The 24,259-nt window shown below is 42.2% G+C and overlaps 1 protein-coding gene and 1 non-coding gene across 3 annotated transcripts in view; both read left to right on the plus strand.

The window, feature by feature from the left end:
- Positions 1–234: 234 nt before the first annotated feature.
- Ywhae (tyrosine 3-monooxygenase/tryptophan 5-monooxygenase activation protein, epsilon) overlaps positions 235–24,259 on the plus strand; it is a 37,685-nt gene continuing 13,660 nt past the window's right edge. Inside the window, exon 1 of one of the 2 annotated variants that reach the window (NM_031603.2) lies at positions 235–414. In NM_031603.2, the coding sequence (NP_113791.2) occupies positions 351–414 (64 nt within the window). In that variant the 5' untranslated portion in view covers positions 235–350. The remainder of the gene's footprint in view (positions 415–24,259) is intronic. The other variant, XM_039085798.2, reaches the window with a different exon arrangement.
- On the plus strand, positions 14,669–14,743 carry Trnat-agu17 (transfer RNA threonine (anticodon AGU) 17). Its single transcript has one exon. It is a non-coding gene; the product is annotated as a tRNA-Thr (tRNA).

Consider the following 24,259-nt stretch of genomic DNA (forward strand, 5'->3'; position numbering starts at 1 on the left):
TCCCCTCCCGCAGTCTAAGCCGACCTGCCTCCAGCCGCTCCAGGGGCCGCTCTCTGTCGCAGTCGCAGTTCCCGCCTCGCCGCAGAGTCGCCCGCTGAGCTGACGGAGGAGGGGCGTCCGTCGTGCAGGTTCCAGCCTTTTCTGGCGCCGAACTCCCGGACCCGCCCCCCCGCGCCAGTTGCCAGGGAGCGGTTGCCATAGAGCTGAGCAGTTGTCCGCGTGCGCAGGCGGAAGTCCCGGATTGAGGCGCCGCCATTTTTACTGCTCGGACGCGGAGCGAGAAGCTGAGAGAGTCGGAGACGCTATCCGCTTCCATCCGTCGTGCAGACCCTGCCGGAGCCGCTGCCGCTATGGATGATCGGGAGGATCTGGTGTACCAGGCGAAGCTGGCAGAGCAGGCCGAGCGATACGACGGTGAGTTGTGGGGGTGTCGGGGGGCTGGAAGTCTCGGACCCTCCGCCGCCGCCCACAGAGGCCGGGAACCGGAGACAAAATGGCGGCATCGTCTCCGAGCCTGGCTTGGGACGTGGGTCGGGAAGCAGGAAATGGCCTGCGGGCTCCCGAAGCGGTGGGAGTCTCCGGGCCTAGGAATTTGACCCCTCCGGTGTCCTTAGGTTGCAGACGCTCGCCAGCCAGCAGGCCGGGGTGTAGGGTGGAGGAGTTGGTTGTAAAATGGCGGCTGGAGGGGGAGGGCGAGTCCCCGGGCGGGGGAGGGGGAGGAGATGGCGAGTGCCGTCTCCCGCCGTGCAATCCCCACGGGAGGTTTCGGGATTGCGGCGGGGTGTGGAGGACAATTGGGTGGGGTGGTGTGAGAAATAGCACGGGTCACTCGGGAGAGGGCGGAATCTAGGAGCTGTAGCTCCGGCGCCTTTCAGGGAAATATGGCGGGTGGGGGCGGTGGCTTTTCCCCGGAGGCCCAGTGTGGGGCGGCGGCTGTGGAGCCTCACAAAGGAGAAGCCTCCGGAGCGGACGGCTTCTTTGGGCCGGTGGTGGAGAGTAGTCTTTGGTGAGGGTGGAGTGTTTGGAAATCACTGCAGACTATCCTTGGGTGGAGGCAAGCTGAGATGCTGCGATTGGATTTCTTCCCTTTGGCCGACACACCTTGGATTTGAGGGTTTGGGGAGGTTTTCGGCCTCACCTTCTTCCGGGGAGGTGCACAACCTCACTCATGCTCCGTTTGTTCTTACCCCGGATATCCCAAAGTTCCTGCGTTTGGCCCCCCAACCCCCAACCTTCACAAGCATGGAGTTCTGATGGATAAGAATACAGGAGGCCAAGGCTTGCCTTGACTCCTTAGTACTGATTGCCCTTTGCAGTGCCAGTGCCTCAGTTTACCCGTTTGTAAAATTGAAGACTTTACTATTCACACTTAGCATTATGAAACATAGACCTGTTGAGAAATAGTTAATTCAAATAACGTTTAGTAACACGTTTGGTTGACAACCTAAGTTTGGAATGCATGTTCTTGCTTGGCTTGGGGATCCTTACCTATTTTGAGCACTCAGTTGGGGCTTGGGGATTTTGAATTAGGAATGTAGAAGATTGTAGTTTTTTTTTCTTTTTCTTTCTGTTTTATGATTTCATTGTTCCATGAGTGAGGCTCGATCCCAGGGTTGCATGCAGGCAAGACAAGTGCTCAAATATTGTGCTACACCACAGCTCTGTTTTATCTATTTTAAGTGAATGGTTTTATGTACAAATTTCAGTAGTTACTCTTTGTTCATTTGACACCCCCCTCACCTCCCGGTGATGGAACGTAGGCCCTAGTATGTGCTAGATGAGTGCTCTCCTCTCAACTTAGCTACATCCTTAGCGCCTGCTAATTTGAATTCAGTCATTTTTGAGAATTTCATTGACATCTACTGTGCTTGTGTAGCCTAGGTACAAAATTCTAATTTTGTAACTAGATAACTGGAGTTAGGCAATAGGCCGTTAAGCTAGTCTTTAAAAATGAAAAGTCACACACATGGTTCCTGTGATTTAATTAATTGCTGTGTAGCTCTGGCTGTTCTGAAACATGCTATGTAGACCAGACTGGTCTTGAACTCCCAGAGATCCATCTCTCCTGACACCCTCCCCCTCCCAGGCTCCCCCCCTCCCCCCCGAGATTAAAGGAATGAACACTAAGACTGGGTCCTGTGAGTTTAATGTTTAGGGAGTGGTAGGGTCGAATGAGACAAGTTTTGGAATTAAGTGTTCCTCATGTTTTTTCCAAGTTAAACCATTTGCTTCTCAAATGCTAGGTCAGGCCCTTTTTCCTTGAATGCCAGTTTCTCCTGTGGTGACTTTTGAACTAGTCATACGTCTTTGCCAAAGTCACCACTGTTCCAGCATTTGGAAAGTAGAACAGCAGGCTTCAAAACCTCCAATTTAGGAAAGATGATGAACTAAATTTTGTCTTGCAGATTTTTTTTTTTTTTTTGGTTCTTTTTTTTCGGAGCTGGGGACCGAACCCAGGGCCTTGCGCTTCCTAGGCAAGCGCTCTACCACTGAGCTAAATCCCCAACCCCTGTCTTGCAGATTTAAGTTTGTACTGAACTAGGCTCCGGTTGGGAGCTGGAGGAGGTGGGACGGGGAATACTACTGCAGCTCCAGGTGAGCCTTATCTGTAGTGTGTTTTGAACCAGGAGAGTTGGCTGTAGTGGAGGTTTCACCTCTCACCTTCCAGAAGAGCCCCCCCCCCCCTTGTGTTCTTGGGAGGAAATGTGAAATTACATTCTGGTAATTTAGGCTTTATGTAAATATGATACCCCCAACCCCCCAAAAAAAGGAGGTATGGGGAAGCTTTTTGATTCGTTTCTAAGTCATTTTAAAAAGGGATTTGCAAATAAGATTGTATTTCCAAATAAATGACAAGTTAAACCATACTTGGGGTTTGAATGATGAAGATTTTTGACCAAAGCCTGGCCTTGTTGGCTATTGAGTGTCGTGTTGTAGAAAAGCCATGTGGTGACTGGCCCCTTTCAGACACTAGATGAGGGAAGGAAATAGGAAGCACTCCTGTGATTTGGTGTAAGAAAAGGGAATCAGTAGAAAGGGAGAAGGCATTCATAGGAAGTGATCACTCCTGCATTGACTGGTAACTCAGTTTTGTTAGTGTAACAATTTGATTATAGTCACTGATTGTAGTAGTGATCACTAAGTAAATGCCAAGGGCAGTGAAAGAATGCATTGGAAATCCTCTGAGTTTTGGGTACTGTGTAAATGGTGGCCTTTTAACTGCCTTCTTGCTGCCATCATGGCTTTCTCTTGTATTTTGCAAGCTGGGTGGAACCTGGTCCTGAAGTATCTTTTACTTCCCCATAAGGAATAGAAATCAATTTATATAGATTATTTAATGGTCTTAGAAAAGGCGGTGAGAAGCTGTTCCAAGAACAACCATTTAGGGGTTTATATAGGAAAAATTAAAGCTTGAGGCTAGGACTGTTCATTTTAATTGTTAGTATTCTCTCTCTCCCTCCCCCCTCCTCATTTAATTAATTTATTGAGACAGGTTTTCTCTGAAGAACCCCTGGCTGTCCCAGAACTCACCACTATAGACCAGGCTGGCCTAGAATTCATGAGACCCTCCTGCTTCTGCCTCATGATTGCTGGGGAGTACCGCAATATGTCTGGCCTAGTATAGTAATCTCTTAACGAGTCAGTAGTCTAAAAATTGGTTTTTTTTGGTTTTTTTTGTATATTTGTAGCCATATTAATCAAGTTATCATAGTCAAGTAAATTATAACTTTCATACATTTAAAACACATTAGTATAGAAAAGTTAAGGAAGGGGTCATAGCTAGGAATTGAACTGAGGATCTTCTGCATCCTAGACAAGTTGTCTACCGTGGAACTCTATCCAGCTATATTTTCAGACTGAATTGCCTAGGTTGGCATTGAACTGGCCTTGAAATTACTGTCCTCCAGCTTCAGCCTCCCAAGCACCTGAGTTTGGCCTGTCCAAAAAAAGGAGTATTTTTTTCCCTATTTTCTGGGATCGGAGTGGTCAACATATGTAATATTTGGCTTGTGTGGTGGTTCTGCTTTTGTCTTTCCTAAGCTTCATGCTGCTTGGATTGGCTCAGTGGGACTTAGAATGGTGGCACATTCCTTTAAACTACACTTAGAAGACAAGGCAAGAGGATCTCAAGTTTCAGGATACCCTGAGTTATGAAAAAGACAAATGAGCCAGGTGAGATGGCACATACCTTCAGTCCCAGCACTCAGGAAGCAGTGTACTTTGCCTTGAGTTCAAGGCTAGCCAGACTTTCATAGACTCTTTATCTTAAAAAAAAAGAAAGAAAAGAAAAGAAAAGAAAAAGAAGAATTGCCTTTATGGGGTGGGGCTTGTTGTTAAAGTCCCTCTCTCCCATCACTTGGGTCGTCACTCTGAATACTGAGATACCAGAAATGAATCTGTTCTGAGTCATTGGCTTGAGACCCGTTTTAAAATACCAAAGTCTCATTACTAAAACATACTGTGCTAGTTAGGGAAGAATGAGAACTCATTCATTCATTCATTCATTCATTCATTCATTCATTCATTCAGAGACAGGGTCTCACTATGTTGACCTGGAACTTGGGAGGCCCTCTTTTTCTGTGCCTCCCAACTGCTGGGATTAAATGTGCTCACAGTTAATGTTAACCCCTGTCTTTGTTTGCAAGGGGTGCTTTTTACAAGGTTTGTGGTACATACTGTAACCCTGTGCTTAAAAGGACTAGACAAGAATCTGGGGTTTAAGGCTAACTGTATCTGCATGTAATGAGTTTGAGGTTACATGACACTGTCTCACCTCCTCACCTCCAAAGTAAAGGGACACAGTGCATTGGATTTTTGTATAGCATGTTCATATTCTTTTGTGTTATACAATTTGGGGACACTTCTCTAAGGATGCCCATTTTAAATTTCATTTGATGTATGAACGTTTTTTTGTTTGTTCATTTTTCTTTCTTTTTTTTTTTTTTTTTTTGTTTTTTGTTTTTTTGAAACAGGGTCTCACTATGTAGTTCTGACTGTCCTGGAACTCAGTCTGTAGACCAGTCTGGCCTTGAGTTCAACTTACACAGATCCACTTGCCTCTGCATCCTGAGTGCTGGAATCAAAGATGTGCACCACTATGCCTGGCTGTACATGTTGTGTGTTGTGTGCTGTGGCATATGTGTGGAGGTCAGAGGACAACCGATGGAAAACTTTTTCTACCATGTAGGTCCTGGAGAGTGAACTCTGGTGGTCAGTCTTGACACAAGTGTCTTCACCTAGGCTGTCTTCCCAGGTTCTCTCTCTCTCTCCCTCTACCTCCATCTCCCCCCTTTCAGATTTATTTATGTATATGAGTACACTGTAGCTGTCTTCAGACACACCAGAAGAGGGCATCAGATCCCATTACAGATGGTTGTGAGCCACCATGTGGTTGCTGGGAATTGAACTCAGGACCTCTGGAAGAGCAGTCAGTGCTCTTAACCACTGAGTCATCTTTCCAACCCTACTTTATTAAGAATTGCTTTTATTTTCTGTGTGAGGGTTTTGCCTTCGAGTATGTCTTTGTACAACATGAATGAATGCCTGATGCCAGCGGAGTCAGAAAAGGATGTTGAATCCCCTGGAACTGGACTTATAAGTAGTTGTGAGCCCTGATCATGTGTGTGCTGGGAGTCAAACCTGGGTCTTCTGCAAGAAGAAATGCTCTTCTTAACCACTGAACCAACCTCTTCACCTTTCATTAGAAACGTTCCGAAGCAGGGCAGTAGGGTTTATTATGACTAATTTCAGTAGGTTGAGGCAGGAGGATGAAAATCTTCTTTATGTTAAAGTAGAAACAAGGCTTGAGTATCTTAACTAAGTGATTGAGTGCCTGCTGAACACAGGGAGGCACTGTTTGCTGCCTGGGGGAATAAAAGCATAAGCACACGCTTACAGACCTTCTGTAACAATACTGACAAACAGTGCCACTTCCCCTTTAACAGAAAGTTATTTTGGGGTAGTACATTGATAGAGTGCTGGTACAGATCTGTAGACCCAGCAGTCAGCATTTGGGAGGCCTTTAGACCAGTGTGTGCTCCTCAACTCCCACAAAAGACAGGTGTAATTGACTAAGGAGGTACAGAGTATGTGTGTAATATGCTTGTTTCTTTAATAGTTTTGGAAACTTTTTAAAGGTTTATTCCCTGTGAAAGTACACCGTGTGCATACCTGATGCCCTTGAAGGTCAGTCAGAAGAGGTTGCCACATCCCCTGAAACTGGAGTTAGAGGTGGTTATTAGCTACTACGTGGATGCTGGAAGCTCTGGGCTTCTGCAAGAACAGCAAGCACTTTTAATCTCTGAGCTGTCTCTCCAACCCCTTAGTTTTTCTGTTTGTTTGTTTTGTTTTGTTTTTGATAATGGGTCTTGCCTTGAATTGGTGAATCTTTTTTTTTTTTCTTTTTTCTTTTTTTTTTTCCAGAGCTGGGGACCGAACCCAGGGCCTTGCGCTTCCTAGGCAAGCGCTCTACCACTGAGCTAAATCCCCAACCCCAGTTTTTGTATTTCTTAAAAGCCCTAGTTGAGGCTGGGCATGGTGGCACATGTCTTTAATCCCAGTACTTTTGAAGTTAGTTAAGTCAGCCTGATCCATAGTAAGTTCTAGGCCAATCAGAGTTTACATAGGCCTATGGCCTCCTTGGTGTACTCCCAGTGCACATCTAATTCACCATTTAAAATCTTAAAAACAGGGTTGGGGATTTAGCTCAGTGGTAGAGCGCTTGCCTAGGAAGCACAAGGCCCTGGGTTCGGTCCCCAGCTCCGAAAAAAAAAAAAGAACCAAAAAAAAAAAATCTTAAAAACTAAACAAAGAAGTACTTTTGATAATATCAGTGTTTCTGGGCTGTGGCTAATGTCACACATTAATAGAGCATTTCTAAAATACCCCCCTACCCTTTCATTTATAGAAATGTCTTTAAATAACATTTTCGGAGGGGTGTTGGTGGGCATGTAATTAGTATTTCAGATAGTCCAGATGGTTGTAAAGTAGAATCTATCAGCAGGTAGTGAGTAGCAGCACCACACTGTGACTAGTTTGCTACAGTTAAGTCCTGTTATATCCAAATTAGCAGTGGAGTTGCCCTTATAACCTTTATAGATTGATCTCATTCTGTAGCTAACCAGGCCTATTGGAACTGTTCCAGGGGCAAGTTATGAGGGGGTCTTCAAAATTTATTATGAAATTCAGAAGTTGGCATGAATGTGCCATTTGATATTACCAGTTTTCGTGCACGTGTTTTAAGTTTTGGAGACACTGACTGCTCTTCCAGAGGTCCTAAGTTCAGTTCCCAGCAACCATATGGTAGCTCACAATCATCTGTAATGGGATCTGATGCCCTCTTCTGGTATACTCCTATAAATAAAATAAACCTTTTTTAAAAAAACCTTTAAAAAATAAAAAAAGTTTTGGAGATAGAACTCAAGTCCTCACGTTTGTATTGCAAGTATTTGATGGACTAAACTGACTTCCCAGTCCCTATTTTTATGTCTTTTATTTTTGGTGATGACAGGGTCTCTCTGTATCCTTGACTGGCCTGCAACTTGCTTTTTGGTCCTGGGTGGCTTCAAACTTGTGAGTTATTCTGTTACTTCTGCTCAAGCAGTGGAAAATGGCACATGTTCACCATACCCAGCTAATTTCTTTTTAAGACAGGGTCTTACTGTGTACTCCTGGCTGGCCTTCAGTTCACAGATCCATCTGTCTCTGCTGTGTGCCACTATGCCTGGCCTAATTTTTATTTTGAGACATGGGTCTTGTTTCCAGGCATATGCTACCATAGCCAGGTTAGTTTTCTCACTTAAAACTTCCTAAGCTTTGTTCTTCCACCACAGATAGTGTATATCCATGTCCTGAGAATTTTGGCTTTCTTCCAATCTTGCATTTGGTAGAAAATAAGATAGATGAAAGGAAAACTGAAGCTCCGTAAGTTGTCTGTGTCTTAAGTGGAGATGGGAAAAGTTAGGGATGTGATAGCTGCTGATGAACAACTAGCTGGCATGCCTAGCTCTTTTACAGTGTTAGAGCCAAATATGCTGTTTTATTTTGTCTGCTTTGAGCTGGTTCTAAGTAATACTTAAGAGACTTAGAATTGGCAACTGTACCTAAGGTCAGAACTTTGCCTATAAACATTTATGGACTTTCTTGTACTTTATAACTATGCTGTCAAAAACACCAGATTTTGGGCCTGGAGAGATAGCTTAGCTGTTAAGAGCACTGGCTGCTCTTCTAGAAGATTTGGGTTCAATTCTCAGCAACCACCTGGCAGCTCATATCTGTCTATAACTCCAGTTCCAAGTCTCTGACCCCTCACGCAAACATACATGCAGGCAAAATACAAATGAACATGGAATATAAATAAGTTAACAAACCATCAGATTTTATGTAGAAAACATAATTACCATGATATTCCTTATCCTTTTTTCCTCTTTCTCCCACTCTTCCTCTCTTCTGTATTGAGGAGTGAACCCAGGACCTTCACATGTGCTAGGCAGATACTCTGGCTCAGCCATTAAAGGCTAGGCTGACAACCAATCATCAACATGTTTCCTGGTTTATGACCTTGAAATTTAATCTCTTAAAATTAATTTTTGTGGAGATGGGCATGTGCATCAGAGTGTGGTGGTCAGAGGACTCCTCTTTTACCATATTGGTTCTAGAGCTCCTATCCCTTACCATGACCTTTTTTTTTCCTTCTGAATCCCAGGATGACATTGAATTCAGATATCCTCCCAATCACCATGCCTGACTGGAATCACTACTTTGAATATGTATAAAGAGTCAATCTGAAGTTTAGTGCATTCTTTACAGACTCACACCCAGGAGGCAGACACAGACTTCTGGTTTGAGGTCAGCTTGGTTTACGTAGTGAATTGGAGGCCAGCCAGAATTACACAGAGACCTTGTCCTAAGTTATTGACAGTGGTCTCTGTTCTGTGCAGGGTAATGGAATGGCAGGGTAGTGTGTTCCCTGTTGGTTCTAGTTGGTATTGATATAAGATGCCACTCTACTAACAAAACCTTGATAGTGTTTGCCCAGTTGATTCCCTGCACCACATAAAATGGGCATGGTAGCACATACCTGTAATCCCAGCATTCAGAGGCAGGAGGACAATAACTACTACGTAGTAAGTAAAAGGCAGGCTAGCCTGGGCTGCATGAGACTGACTCAAAAAACAACCGACCCACCACCACCACCACCACCACCAAACACAAAAAGAACCCCCAAACAAAAAGACAGTCATTTTCAGCCAGTCCTGTTGCATTACACTTGTAATTCTAGCATTTGTGATGTTTAGGTTGGAGGATTCTGAACTGAAGGTCAGCCTGGGCTACATAAGTCAGATTATGTCATAAAACCCTGTCTTAAAAGACAACCGTTGACTATCATAATACATCTTTAAAATAACTTCATTCTGTTTAAGTACCATTCTTTTTTTAAAAATTTATTTATTTTTATATGAGTACACTATAGCCATCCACAGACACACCAGAAGAGGGCGTTGGATTCCATTACAGATGGTTGTGAGCCACCATGTGGTTGCTGGGAATTGAACTCAGGACCTCTGGAAGAGCAGCCAGTGCTCTTAACCACTGAGCCATCTCTCCAGCCCTTAAGTACCTTTTTTTTTTTTAATTTTTTATTTTTTTTCAAAGATTTATTTATTTATACAAGTACACTGTAGCTGTCTTCAGACTCACCAGAAGAGGACATCAGAACCCATTTCAGATGGTTGTGAGCCACCATGTGGTTGCTGGGAATTGAACTCAGGACCTCTGGAAGAGCAGTCAGTGCTCTTAACCGCTGAGCTATCTCTCTAAGTACCATTCTTAAATGCTATTCTGTCTTGCCTCAACATGGTTCGGCTGATGCTACATGCCTTTAATCAAAACATTTTGTAACTAGAGATTGGGGGAATCTCTAGGTTGGAGGGCAGCCTCGTTTAAATAAACAGCAAGTTCTAGACCTGCTGGGGCTGCATAGTGAGACCTGATTTCAAGAAAAAAGAAATGACCTGCAAAGCAGGCACCACTTATTTTCCAGATAAATATTAAATGAGACTGGGCTGGAGACATTGCTCAGCAGTTAAAAATGTTCGTTGCTCTTGCAGAGGGTCTAGGCTTGGTTTCATGAAGCAACTCACAGCTGCCTGTTTACTCCAGTTGTAGGAGTCTGTTTTTTTCTCTTCTGGTCTCCACAGACACCTGCATGCATTGGGTGTACATATATACACTCGGGAACATATACAGTAAATAAAGTAATTTTAAAAATACACTTAAAATCTAAAAAAAAAAAGATTTAAGTGAGGACAAAAAGGTAACATTATTAGTCAAGTGTGTTTTAATCTATAAAAGTGTAACTTCCACTTCCTAGAAGTGTAACTTCACACTTGATGTTTGTGCAGTAAACATCATTGTAAACATCAGTCCTCCCTTCTCTCTGTTCAAGACAAGGTCTCACAGAATGCACTCAGGCTACCCTTGAACTTGCTTCCTTAACCTAGATGGCCTTGAACTTCTGGTCCTCTCATTGAAGCTCTATTCTTAGTTTTTAATTTTATAATGTGGAAATTGCTTTGGGGGCCTAGGGAGATAGCTCAGTCTGTCAAGTGCATGTCACAGACACTGAGTTGAAGCCCCAGCATCAAGTTAAAAACTCTTGTTGCTTGCCATTCCAGCATGTTTGTAATCCTCTCTTGGGAGGGAGGGAGGCGGTACAGATGAATCCCTGGGACTTCCTAACCAGTTGTCATAGCCTAATTGTTGAACTACAGGACTTGGTGAGAGAAGTTGTTTTTAAAAACCTAGATAGAGCTGGGTGGCAGTGCATGCCTCTGGTAGACAGGTAGTCAGACCTCTGGTTCAAGGATAATGTGGTATACAGAGTAAGTTCCAGGATAGCCAGGGCTACACAGAAAAACTCTGTCTAGAAAGGCAAAAAAAAAAAAAAATTTAAAAACATTTTCCTTGGGGTTGGGGATTTAGCTCAGTGGTAGAGCGCTTGCTAAGGCCCTGGGTTCGGTCCCCAGCTCCAAAAAAAAAAAGAAAAAAGAAGAAAAAACCATTTTCCTTACACTTTTTTTGTGAATATGTGTATGATGCATACTCTTACAATAATGATGGTGAAGTGAGAGGACAGCTGGTGGAAGTTTGTTCTTTCCTTCTTCCATGTGGGTTGTAGAAATTGAACTAAAGTCACAGAGCCCCTTTGAGCCCCTTCTGTGTATTAAAATGAGATCTTACTGTGTTACTTAGGGTTGAATGGGGGGACACTCAAGTTGTCTTCCCTCAGCCTCTCCAGTAGCTAGAACTTTAGGGGTGCAGATGTGTGCTACACTGTGCCTGGATGAAGTTTTTGCTTTGGGTATCTACTTAAATCTATTTTAGCTACAGAGTTTGGGGGGGGGGGCACAGTTCCTACTGTGTAGCCCAGGATGATTTTTTTTTTTGACCCATAATCCTGATACCTCTGCCTCATTTGTGCTGATTATGAGCATGCGCAGAAGTTGGCTGAGCTAAACCTTTATAAAAGCTAACTCAGGAGGTGGAGGCAAAGGGTCAGGAATCAGTGTCATCCTTGGCTGCATAGAAAATTCTAGGCTATCCAGCACCCTGACTCAAAAAATAAACAAATGGGCTGGAGAGGTGGCTCTGCAGTATAAAGAGCACTTAATGCTTTTATGGAGGACCCAGGATTGATACCCAGCACTTTTACAACCATCTATAACTTCAGTTCCAGGGGATCCTGTGCCCTCTTTGGAACTTGTCCTTGGCTTCCAGGCATTCGTGTAATCCTAGTACTTTGTAGGTGCAAGAGGCCAGCTTCTGCTATATAGCAGAATTCAGGGCTAACCCAAGTTATCCAACATCTCAAACAACAGACACAATACAGGGCTCAATAGATGGAGCCCTCTAGGAGCTTAATTGATTCTCATAGCTTGTAGTGTGTGTGTACTTTCCCATGTATGTATGTATGTATGTATGTATGTATACCACTTGTGCCTGGTATTCTTGGAGGTCAGAAGATTGTTAGGACCCCTTGAAGTTAGGGAATGTCTGAGCTGTCATGTGGGTGCTGGGAATTGAACCTGAGTCCTTTGCAATTTGCGAGAACAATTGCTCATAATTTCAGCATTACTTCTCAGCCCTTTGCAATAGATAACTTTGGCATGCAGTTTTGAAATGTGAACAGATGAACAGAGGTTAACTGATAACTATACCCTCTCACTGTAGTGCCTCCCTTTTTTTTTCCCCTGAGGCAGGGTTTCTCTGTGTGGCCCTGGCTGTTTTGGAACTCTGTAGACTAGGCTGACTTCAAATTCACAGAGATCCACATGCCTCCGCCACCCCCCACCCCCACTCCTTCCCCCTTGAGATTAAAGTCTTCATTTACCTTCATTTCAGAATTACAAATTACATAAATACTATCTTCCAGTTTTCTTCCCTTCACTTTTTTTTTAATTTATATGAGTACACTGTAGCTCAGAAGAGGGCATCAGACCTCATTACAGATGGTTGTGAGCCACCGTGTGGGTGGTGGGAATTGAACTCAGGACCTCAGGAAAGAGTAGGCAGTGCTCTTAACCACTGAGCCATCTCTCCAGCCTCCTCTTTTTGTCATCTTAAGACCTAGAAGAATAATTATGTACTGGTCATTAGGTAGTGCTTAGCTATCTTACTTTTGTGTATGTCTTAGTATATAGATGAGGAGATATTTGGCAGCTGAGAGTAGTTGCCAACAAGTCAAGATTAGCAAATGAGAAAGTTTACTAAAACAGGTGCTATGTGCACACAATGTTTTCATAACAGAACTCAGTAATTTCTACTTTTCTGTGTACACATTAAAAAATTTCAAAATTTTGACTAGATTGTCAGAAGAATTTAAACTTTACTTACACATATGCACTGTGTGTGCCCATAAGGCCAGAAGAGGGTGATGTTGGATCTCCTGAAGCTGAAATTACTGGCACTTGTAAACTGTTTGATGCGGGTGCTGGGAACAACTCTGTAAGAGCAGGGAGTGCTTCTTAGACAGACCTGTCTCCGGTCTCACTAAGAATAAGAATAGTATTTAAGAATACTTTGTTGTGGGCTGGAGAGATGGCTCAGCGGTTAAGAGCACCGACTGCTCTTCCAGAGGTCCTGAGTTCAATTCCCAGCAACCACATGGTGGCTCACAACCATCTGTAAATAGATCCGATGCCCTCTTCTGGTGTATCTGAAGACAGCTACAGTATACTTATATATAGTAAATGAATAAATAATCTAAATAAAAAAGTTTAAAAAAAATAAAACTGTCCCTCAAAAAATAAAACAAAATCAACAATTTAAAAAAAAAAGAACACTTTGTTGTTTTACCCTAAAGAAAAACCTTGGGGTCAAGACCCATTGTTTCTCAGATACTTGATTAAGTTAGCATCACTTATTAAACTCTGGGATTTGGTCTGCATCTAAATTTATCATTTTATTTTTGGATATGCTGTTGATTGTACCAGCTGACTTTTTACCGTTTTGGTGCCTGTAGGCTAGTGATCTTCCTTTTGAGACAACGCCTCCTGGAGCACAGTCTGGACTTCAGTCCAGATATTGCTAATATCGGAGGGATTTTAGCCGTGCACCACCACACAGACTGCTTTAGCCTCTGGAACTTTCTTCAGAACTAGCTATTTGTTTTTATTTTGTATACTTTGCAGACCTTATAGTAATAATTTTCACTGTAGGTGGTTGATGCCCATCATTCTTTCTGTGTCTGCCTCTACATTTCTGTTGATAGTTACTAAATTCCTTCCTACCCTCCTAAACAGTTTGAGTGGGTTTTTTTTTTTTTTTTGTTTGTTTGAGGCAGGGTCTTGTTCTATAGCCTTGGCTAAGATCTACCTACTTCTGTATACCTACTGCTGGGATTAAAGGCATGTGCTACCATGCCCAGCCCCCAACCTTGTTTTTGTTTTTAACTATTTTTATTTTATTTTATTTATTTATTTATTTTTTTGGTCTTTTTTTTCCGGAGCTGGGAACCGAACCCAGGGCCTTGCGCTTGCTAGGCAAGCGCTCTACCACTGAGCTAAATCCCCAACCCCACTATTTTTATTTTTTGAGACAAGGTTTCTATGTAATCTTGGCTCACCTGGAACCAGGCTGTCCTTGAACTTAGAGATCAACCTGTCTCTGCTTCCCTAGTGCTGGTATTTACCACCACCACCCAGCTGTTTTCAGTTTTTGTTTTTCCAGACATGGTTTATATGTGCAACAGTCTTGTCTGTCCTGGAACTCATTCTGTTAGATCAGGCTGGCCTAGAATGTTTTTCAGTTTTTAAAAAACCCATTCTTCTACTTTTTTTGAAATGGCATCCATTTTATAGTCTTGGCTGTTTTGGAATTTATGGAGTAGCCCAGACTACTCACGTCAGTCTTTCTGCCTTAGTCTTCTAATGTTGGAGTTATAGTCATGGGTTTATCATGTACTTTTCAGCCAATGGGTTTTTTTTCTTTACAAATACTTTCATCTAATACAGCATAGGAGCAATACAATTTTCTAATTAAATGATTTTTGTGTGTTTGTATTTGCGTGGCTACTATTGTGCACTAGAGACAGAGGACACCTCACAGGAGTCAGTTCACTATCATGTGTGCCTTGCCAAAGCAGTTTCTTTAAAAAAAAGGGGGGGGGGTTGGGGATTTAGCTCAGTGGTAGAGCGCTTGCCTAGTAAGCACAAGGCCCTGGGTTCGGTCCCCAGCTCCGATTAAAAAAAAAAAAAAGAAAAAAAAGTATTTATTTGTATGACCAAGGGGCTCAGATGGGTATTGGATTCTCTGGAGCTGTGGTTACAGGTAGTCATGAGCTGCCCAATGTTGGTATTGAGAATAGAACTTTCTTCCAGCCTCTTTTTTTTTTTTTTTTTTTTTCTGGTTTTGCGTTTTTATTGGGGTTTATTATGGGCAGGAGGAACTGCCACCATTAAGTATGCCCCTCCCACCAAGCAGGTCCGTTCTAATCCTCCTCCTGTGCCTCTTGTGACTTTTTCTTTTTCTTTGTGCTGCTCTTTGTGCAGCTTGCAGCAGCCTCAGGCTCCTCAGAAAATTTCCTTTTCTTCTTAGGGGCAGCCTCTTTTTTTTTTAAAGATAGGATTTCATGTAGCTCAAGCTGACATCAAACTTCTCTGTGGCTGGAGGTGACATTGAACTGATGCACCTGCACCTTCAGTCTCAAATGCTGGGCTTACAGTACAGCACGTGTCAGCTGTCACGTAGTGTAGTTAGGAAGGAAAATGTAGCAGAAAACAGGAGTGGTGGGGCTAGAGTTGTAGCCCAGGTGGTGGAGCGCTTGCCTGGTATGCATGAAACTGTTCAATCTCTGGGACTGCATAAGCCCAGCAGAGAGCTATGTGCATTCAAGAGGATCAGTCAGTGGTCATCCATCATAGTGCAAAATGAGTTTGAGGCCAGTCTGGGAACCATGAGACCTTGTCTCAACAAAAGAAAACCACAGGAGCTGAAAGGAAGAGAATGAGGATGTTAAGTCAGAAGCTCTTCTCTGTATATCATCAAAAGTACTGATGCAGGACTTGTGCACTGGACCTCACCATAGCCTGGGTTAGAAAACTGGAACCAGAGTATACAAAGAGCGTTGTTATACCTAACTTCTAAGGGTTGCTTTTAGCAGGCATATTACCAACGCTTAGAACACTTGCTGTGGTGCACCCGTGGAGTCTCCTTTCACTTTGGCCCGAGTTTACCAGTCAGTTGATTATTATGTTCCTGCCTTTATATTTTTGAAGACTGTTTCATGTTGGCCTTCAACTTGACTGTGTGACTAGCATCTTCCACATCCCATATATATATATATATATATATATATATATATATATATATACACACATACATACATACATACATATACACACACACACCTGGTCTTTTTTGTTTGTTTTATTTTATTTTATTTTATTTTATTTTTTTTCCCGGAGCTGGGGACCGAACCCAGGGCCTTGCGCTTGCTAGGTAAGCGCTCTACCACTGAGCTAAATCCCCAACCCCTTGTTTGTTTTATTTTTAAAAATTGATTTATATTTTTGTGTGTAACTGCTAGACGTTATATATTTGCACCACATATGTTCCAGTACCATGGAGGTCACCATTGGATCCCCTGGTGAGACTGTAGGAAAGTTTCACTGGCAGCTTTCCTGGTTCTGGGATTTCAGGGATATACTGCAGTGCCTGGCTTCTGTAATGCTCATACGAGATTTGGAAGAAAGGATACTTACTCATGAGTGCAGCTTTTTTTTAAATTTTTTTTTTTATTTTTGAGAAAGGTCTCACCATGTAGCTTTTGTAGCTCTAGCTGTCCAGAATTCACTATGTAGACTAGTCTAGGATGGCCTTTAGCTCAGAGATTGCCTACTTCTGTCCTCTGAGTGCTGGGATCAAAGTTGTGTGTGCATGCGCACACGCACGTGCAAACACCCCATGCATGATGACAGGGCAGATATTGAACCCACTTATACAGCAAAATTGTTTATGATAAAACTGGAAAATTGTCACCAGGTAGTGGGGCACATGCCTTTAATTGCACCATTGGGAGAAAAAAGCAGATCTGAGTTTGAGGACAGCCAGGGGTACATAGACAAACCCTGTCTCGAGGAAAACCAATAAAATTGTCAAGTCTGGCAGAAATTTAATGTTTAAAAAGCAGTTATAAGTGAGTTTAACCCTCTGAAGATGCCATTGTAACTAACACTTTAGAGTGTAGCCCTATCAGTAATCAAATGTTCTGAAGGTATATTGAGTATCTCTGAGACAGGTCTTTCTATAGTCCTGGCTGTCTTGTAACCCATTATGTAAACCAAGCTAGCCTTGAGCTCAAAAGATCTGCCTGCCTCTGCCTTCGCAGTGTTGGCATTTATGATGTATGCCTTTACTCCCAGCTCATTCTATATAATTGTTAATTCATATCTGCTCTCGGAATTGTCCAAATTTGGTTGGGGAAATGAGTCCATGGGTTAATAGTGCTTGTTTCATAAGCAGTGAGGGCCTGTGTTCAAATCTCCATCACTACATGGCACTTTGGATGTGGCCAAGCACTTTGGTTCTGGAGCAGTGGCTTTCAACCTTCTTAGTGCTGCTATGCTAGCCTTTAATACAGTTCCTTAGGTTGTGATGACTCCCGACTAGAGATTATTTTCCTTGCTACTTCATTAACTAGTTTTGCTAGTGATGAATTGTATAAATATCTGTTTTCCAGTGGTCTTAGGCAACCCCCATGAAAGGGTTGTGTGACATACCACACCCCTTCCCCAAAGGAGTCTCTGGATCCACAGGTGAGAACTGCTGGTCTAGAGGATGCTGGGGTGTGTTGACTTAAGAGTTAAAAGCCCCCCACCCCACCCCACCTCCCAACCAACCCCCAGCCTAATTCTTAACTTCAGTGAGAGACCCAACTAAAGAGAACAAGACAGAGATAGAGCAGGGCATCTGGCATCTTCCTTGGCCTCATGTGAACGTTCACTTATACCACATACATTTACACAGTTTTAAAGTGCTCAGATGGTGACTCATCCTTAGAATCTTAGCACTTGAGAGGCCAAGGCAGGAGGATGGCTGTGAATTTGAGGCAGCCTGAGCTTGCATAGAGTTTTAAGCCACCTGGGTAACAGCAGTGTGAGAATCTATTTTTTTTTTTTTTTTAAAAAATCCAGGTTTTTTGAGGGAGTTTTCATATATCGTGGGTTGGCCTCTCACTTGATGTAGGGGATGATAACCTTGAACTTCTGATCTTTGTGCCAGCATTTGAAGTGGTGGGTGTGGCTCAGGTTGCATCTTTTTTCTTTAAGATTTATTCATTTTATGTATGTGAGTACACTGTTGATGTCCTCAGACACCCCAGAAGAGGGCATTAGATCCCATTACAGATGACTGTGAGCCACTGGGTGGTTGCTGTGAACTGAACTCAGGACCCGGAAGAGCAGACAGTGCTCCTTCCTAACCATCTCTCCAGTGCTCAGGTTGCATTTCTTGTAAACATTTATTACTATTTTTTTTAAAGATTTATTTATTTATTATATATAAGTACACTGTAGCTGTCTTCAGCCGCACCAGAAGAGGGCATCAGATCTCATTACGGATGGTTGTGAGCCACCATGTGATTGCTGGGATTTGAACTCAGGATCTCTGGAAGAGCAGTCAGTGCTCTTAACCGCTGAGCCATCTCTCTAGCCCCATTTATTACTATTTTATGTAGGTTTTTACCTGCATGTGTATCTGTGTACCACATCTGTGCCTGCTGTGAGCGTACTGGGAATTGAACACTGGTCCTCTGGAAGAATAGCCAGTGCTTTTAATTTCTGAACCACCTCTCCAGACCTTGGATTTCTTTTCTATGTTTTATGGTGTATACTTTTTTTTTTAAGATTTATTTATTTAATGTATGTGAGTACACTGTTGCTGTCTTCAAACACACCAGAAGAGGACACCAGATCCCATTTCAGATGGTTGTGAGCCACCATGTGGTTGCTGGGAATTGAACTCAGCACTGACTGGAAGAGCCATCTCTCCAGCCCTTATAGGGCTCCATATAGGAGGTACTGGAGGCATCAAGTAGAAAAAGGTTGCCTTATCTCTGTTCCTAGATAACAGCAACAGCATGATCTCTTCTTCACTTGGAAGACTGGCTTGTTTAAAATTCAAGCTGGCTGTGGTGGTGCATACTTACCTCTTCCAAGCATTTGGGAGGTGGAGAGAGGAAGGAGGAGGAGTTGGAAACCTACCTAGAGGAACATAAGACCTTATTGCAAACAACAGCATAAAACGACATAAAGCCTAATATTGTTACTAAATTATTGATGAGTTTACTATATTTAGTAAAAGTTCTAATTTTGCCTACATGATCATTATTGGTTTCTTGCAGTTTGTGTAAATATTGTGGAATTATTTGAAAGCAGCCCAACAATAGAGGAAGAAAGAACTAGCACAACCTGAGTAGGGTGTGGTCTGGTCGAGTTTTGTCTTGGTTGTGGTTTGCAAGCTGGTCTGGGACAATCCCTCTCTCTCATCATCATCAAGGGGCTCAGACTGGTTTATACAAAGTGATTATTGCCTGTGTTTTAGGGTGTTCTCATTTGGTTTGGGGGCTTGAAGGGGTGTTCCCTGGTTTCCAAGGTGATTGCAGATTAAAGACAGTTACTTAGTCCTTGCCTTCTTCCAAGTGAAGGAGACATACTGATTGGCAAATTCAGGCTTTTATCCTGGTTTTAGTTTTTTTGTATATGCCTGCAAGCATGAGTAGGTGCGGATGTGTGCACACGTGTGCATGGAGATGTCAGAAGACAACTCTGTGGAGTCCGTTCTCTGCTTCTACCACCTTTGCCATGACTTCTAGGGATCAGGTTGCCACACATTTGTGGCAAGTGCTTTTACCCAATGAACTGTTTTGCCAATGCTCATCCCAATTGTAGTTACTATCTAATAGGTTCAAGTGAGTACCTGAGCTTTTTTTTTTTTTTTTTTTGAAAAGCGTCTAAGTCCCTGTTTCAAGTAGATATGTTATTGTTTACCATTAATCATAGAAAGTATTTAAAAAAAAAACAACCAGTCAAAATTCTACTTAAAGTCATATCAATGTTCTGTCTCTACTTTGGATTTTTGTTTTGTTTTGGTGTGCTCTGTTTTTGTTTTTGAGACAGGTCTTCCCTGCATAGCCCTCCCTGGATGTCCTGGAATTTACTGTATAGACCAGGCTATCCTTGAACTCAGAGATCTGCCTGAGTGTTGGGATTAAAGACTATACCACCATCCATGCCTAGTGCCTAGTTTGTCTTTATCCTTTTTTTTTTTTAAGTGTCTTTGCCTTTTTAATGATACCTAATTTGATAGCCTTTTAAACTGTGGTTTAATTGGCTCTTAAATTTTTTTTTTTTTTGGTTCTTTTTTTTTTTTTTTTTTCGGAGCTGGGGACCGAACCCAGGGCCTTGCGCTTCCTAGGTAAGCGCTCTACCACTGAGCTAAATCCCCAGCCCCTTAAATTTTTTTTTAAAGGACACATATATTAGTGTGGATGTATGCATATTCACTGGTGTACTGTGTACAGAGGTCAGAAGACAGCCTGTTCTCTCTCTACTCTGACTTTATAGCTTGAACACAGGTTGCTAGGCTTGGCAGCAAGCGCATTAGCCTGCTAAACCATCTAGAGTAAATGCTGCACTTTTTTGTTTACATTTTCTTGATAATTTCTAGCAAAGAACTGCTATTTTGATGGTGATTTTTATTTTCTGTCACTATCATACATACATTCTTTTGTAACCTTGTTTGGCTTGCACTTAAGGTTTGTGTCTTGGCTTTATTGTTCTGACTTTAACCAGATACCCTTGGCTTCAGTTTCCTGTCATCCTGAGTGCTCTGGCCTTAGGAATATTGCTGACAAGCCAGCATGACCTTCAGTTTTATTAGGAACTATTGAATTAGACCCTGGGGTAACTTGCCAGTTTCATAATAGATACTTGTATCATTTAGGTATTTCACATATCCTTTGTAAGGTTAATCCTGCTAGGTCTAGTTGATATAGAATTAAGTTTACTGTATGCCAGGGGCCATGAGATGGATCTCTCTACAAAATTTAAGAACTCTCTACAGAAATTTTTACCTGGTCATAGTGGTTACATTCCTTTAATCTCATCAGAGGCAGAAGGGCATATTTCTATGAATTCTAGGACAGCCAGGACTGGGACTACCAGACCCTGTCACAAAAGAGAGTGAGTGAGAGTGTGTGTGTGTGTGTGTGTGTGTGTGTGTGTGTGTGTGTGTGTGTGTGTGTTATATCAATGTTTGATTGCCTGGTGCCCTTGAAAGCCAGAAGGGGTTGCCAGATATCCTGGGTTGGAGTTAAGAGCAGTTGTAATCCTTGACATGGGTGCTAGGAATTGAACTTTAGGTCCTCTGCAAGAGCAGTAAGTATTTTTAATGCTGAACCATTTCTTTAGTCCTCAAATTTCTTTCTTAAGCTTGGGATCTCAAATCAGGATCTTTAGAGAAATAAAGTGTGTTATGTGTATAGATATGTGTTCCTGAGTGCAGATATCAGGGAGAAGGGTAAGACATTGGATCTCCTTAGAGCTGGAGTAGGAAGGAGGTTGTAGGTGGTTATAATTTGTCTGGCATAAGTGCTAGAAAAGGTTCTGTTCTTTACGAGGACTGTATACATACATTCTTAGCTGCTTAGCCATCTCTCTTGCCTCTCACTCCAAGGTTTCAAGGTTCATGTCATACCAATTTCAACCTTAGTTTCTTAACATTAAATTTTCTGTTATTTTAGGGGTTTTTGTTTTGTCTTGTTTTTGTTGTTGCTGTTTGTTTTTTAAAGACTGGCTCTCATTTGCCCAGGTTATCTTTAAAGGAGGATGACCTTGAACTCCTGATTTCTCGTGTCTGCTTTAAATGCTGGTGTTACAAAATTGTGCCAATATGCCCAAGATTCACATCTTGAATTAATTAATAGAAATGGTCTCAACTGGATGGTATTGATAGACACTTTGGGGAGGCAGAAGAGTCCTGAATTCAAGGACAGCTATACAGAGAAATCCTGTCTCAAAAGCAACAACAAAAACCCCAAAATAAAACAATAAAAATGATCTCACTGTGTAACCCTGGCTGGCCTGGAATTCACTAATCTAGACTATTACCACACAGTGAATGAAAATGACCCAGAACACAACAGATCTAGTGTGTTTGATTTAACATAGTCTATGATGTCTTGATATTATGTTTCAGAATTTTTATGCAATAGTGATTTTCAGCAAGCCACTCATTGTCCTCTAGCTATTCAAAGTCTAAGAGGACTAGATGGATGGCTCAGTGGTCAAGAGAGCTGCTCTTCCGGAGGAGTTGTGTTTGTTTTCTAGCAACTCACAGCTAGGTTCAGGGGATCTGATGCTCTGCCTTTTAGCCTCCAGCACTAAGTATTCATGTAATGCATAGACATATGCAGCCCAAACACCTATTCCCCCACCCCCACCCCACAAAAAGGAAAGAAAGCTAGCTAATTGTCAGGTGCAAGTGGGGTATGCCTTTAATCTCAACATGCAGATGTAGGAAGATTTGTGGAAATTTGGTGCCAGCCTGAGCTATATAACAGGAACCCTGCTTTACTCCCCAGCCTCTTAAAAAATAATTTCAGGGGTTGGGGATTTAGCTCAGTGGTAGAGCGCTTGCCTAGGAAGCGCAAGGCCCTGGGTTCGGTCCCCAGCTCCGGAAAAATAAGAACCAAAAAAAAAAAAATAATTTCAGAAAATGTGTTCAGGCTGTACAGTATGGCTCAGGTAACAATCTTTGTCATGAAGGTTTCTTGTTTTTGTTTTTTTTTTTTTTTTGATCCCCAGAACCCACATGGTGGAGGGAGAAGAGACTCAAAAGTCTGTTACCCCAAGTAGTGATTCAGTCAGTAGTTGCAGTTCTTCTCCCTCCTCCCCTTCCGCGGAGCTGGGGACCAAACCCAGGGCCTTACCACTGATCTAAATCCCCAACCTGAGTTGCCGAAATTTTGATCACATCTGCTACAGAGATTTCATGAAATGTTAGACATGTTGATTGAAGAACTTTATGCTAATAGGTTAGTGGGAGTCCTTGAATGGCCAGGTTGGTCCAGAGTTGGATCAGGCAGCTTTTGTGCATAGCTTTGAAGAACACTGTTAGGGTTATGCTTCCATTGATGGTATTAAGAGAATAAGGGGACTGGAGAGATGGCTCAGCGGTTAAGAGCACTGACTGCTCTTCCAGAGGTCCTCAGTTCAATTCCCAGCAACCACATGGTGGCTCACAGCTGTCTGTAATAGGATCTGGTGCCCTCTTCTGGTGTGTCTGAAGACAGCTGCAGTGTAATTATATAATAAATAAATAAATAAATACATACATCTTTTTAAAATAATAGAGAATAAAGATGAATTACACGAAGGACTTCATAGGCCCTCCTTGTAGACATTCAGAGGAGATTAGACCTTGGAGGATTCATGCTGATGCTTGCTGTCTCTGAGTCTGTTGCATAAAGGAATAGAAAATTTTAAAGATGAAGGGCCTGAGTTTATTGGAATTTTAAAAATAAATGTTTAATACTGGTCATTTAAGAATTTATTAAAAATTAGGTGGCCCTGCCAAATATCTGAAGACAGTTCATCCCTCCAAAACAACTAAGAAGCAACTAGAAAGAAGATGGAGCAGAAGTTTAACATCATCATCCCTTATGGAAATGCAGACCAAAACCACAGTGGGGAGCTGAGAGCATAGCTTAATGGTTGAGTGCTTATCTAGCATGTAACTGGCCTGGGTTCAATCATTTCAGCAATCATACGTAAAGAGGTAGATTTTGAAACATAAAACTCAGATTGCTAATTTGGAAAACACTCTAATTTTTATGAGACGACTTCTAACTAGCACTCCTAGTGCAGGGGTTACAATTGCAGCATGAACTATTGCATTTGGCTTAATATAGCCTAATTTACTGTGTGATAACTCTTGGCTAATGTATACTTAACTCTCAGAGTATTACTCTATGCCTCTGCTTGTTAAAGTGTAGGTTCTTGCTTCTTTTTTTTTTTTTTTTTTTTTTTTTGGTTCTTTTTTTCGGAGCTGGGGACCGAACCCAGGGCCTTGTGCTTCCTAGGTAAGCGCTCTACCACTGAGCTAAATCCCCAGCCCCGGTTCTTGCTTCTTAACACCAGGGACTCTGAATCAGTAAATCTAAAGGTCTAGTTGGTAATAGACCTTTGTTAAACCACCTTTCCCCTTTATCTTTATCGTAGGTACTCAGTATTTATTACATTTTCAGTTTTTCCATTGTTATTCACAAACCATTAATATTTATTTATTTATTTATTTATTTATTTATTTATTACTCTATTTGGACTATCTCAAGACTATCGGGTTCCTTTTCTTTGCTTGCCATCTAGTGGTAACAAATAAATAGTCACCAAAATTTCTACCCACAGAGGAATTCAGAGTGGATCGTCTTACCCCTTTTCCCCCAATATAGGCTGTCCTCAAACTTAGAGAAATCCTGTTTCAGCACTTGGTACTAAGAAATAAGGCAAGAGCTACTGACATCTAACTCATTGATGGCTTAGTCTTCTAAGATTGTAGGCATGCATGTATGCTGTCCCCCCACCCCCATGCTTGACTTGACTCACTTAATGATTATAAAGTTTTAATTGGAAAGGATGTATGCTCCAGATTAAGCCTGGGGCTTTTATGTTCTAGCTGGGCCAGCTCTTCCTATGTAGCT

The sequence above is a fragment of the Rattus norvegicus genome, chromosome 10 (assembly GCF_036323735.1).
Source record: "Rattus norvegicus strain BN/NHsdMcwi chromosome 10, GRCr8, whole genome shotgun sequence".
In the NCBI taxonomy this organism is placed as follows: Eukaryota; Metazoa; Chordata; class Mammalia; order Rodentia; family Muridae; genus Rattus; species Rattus norvegicus.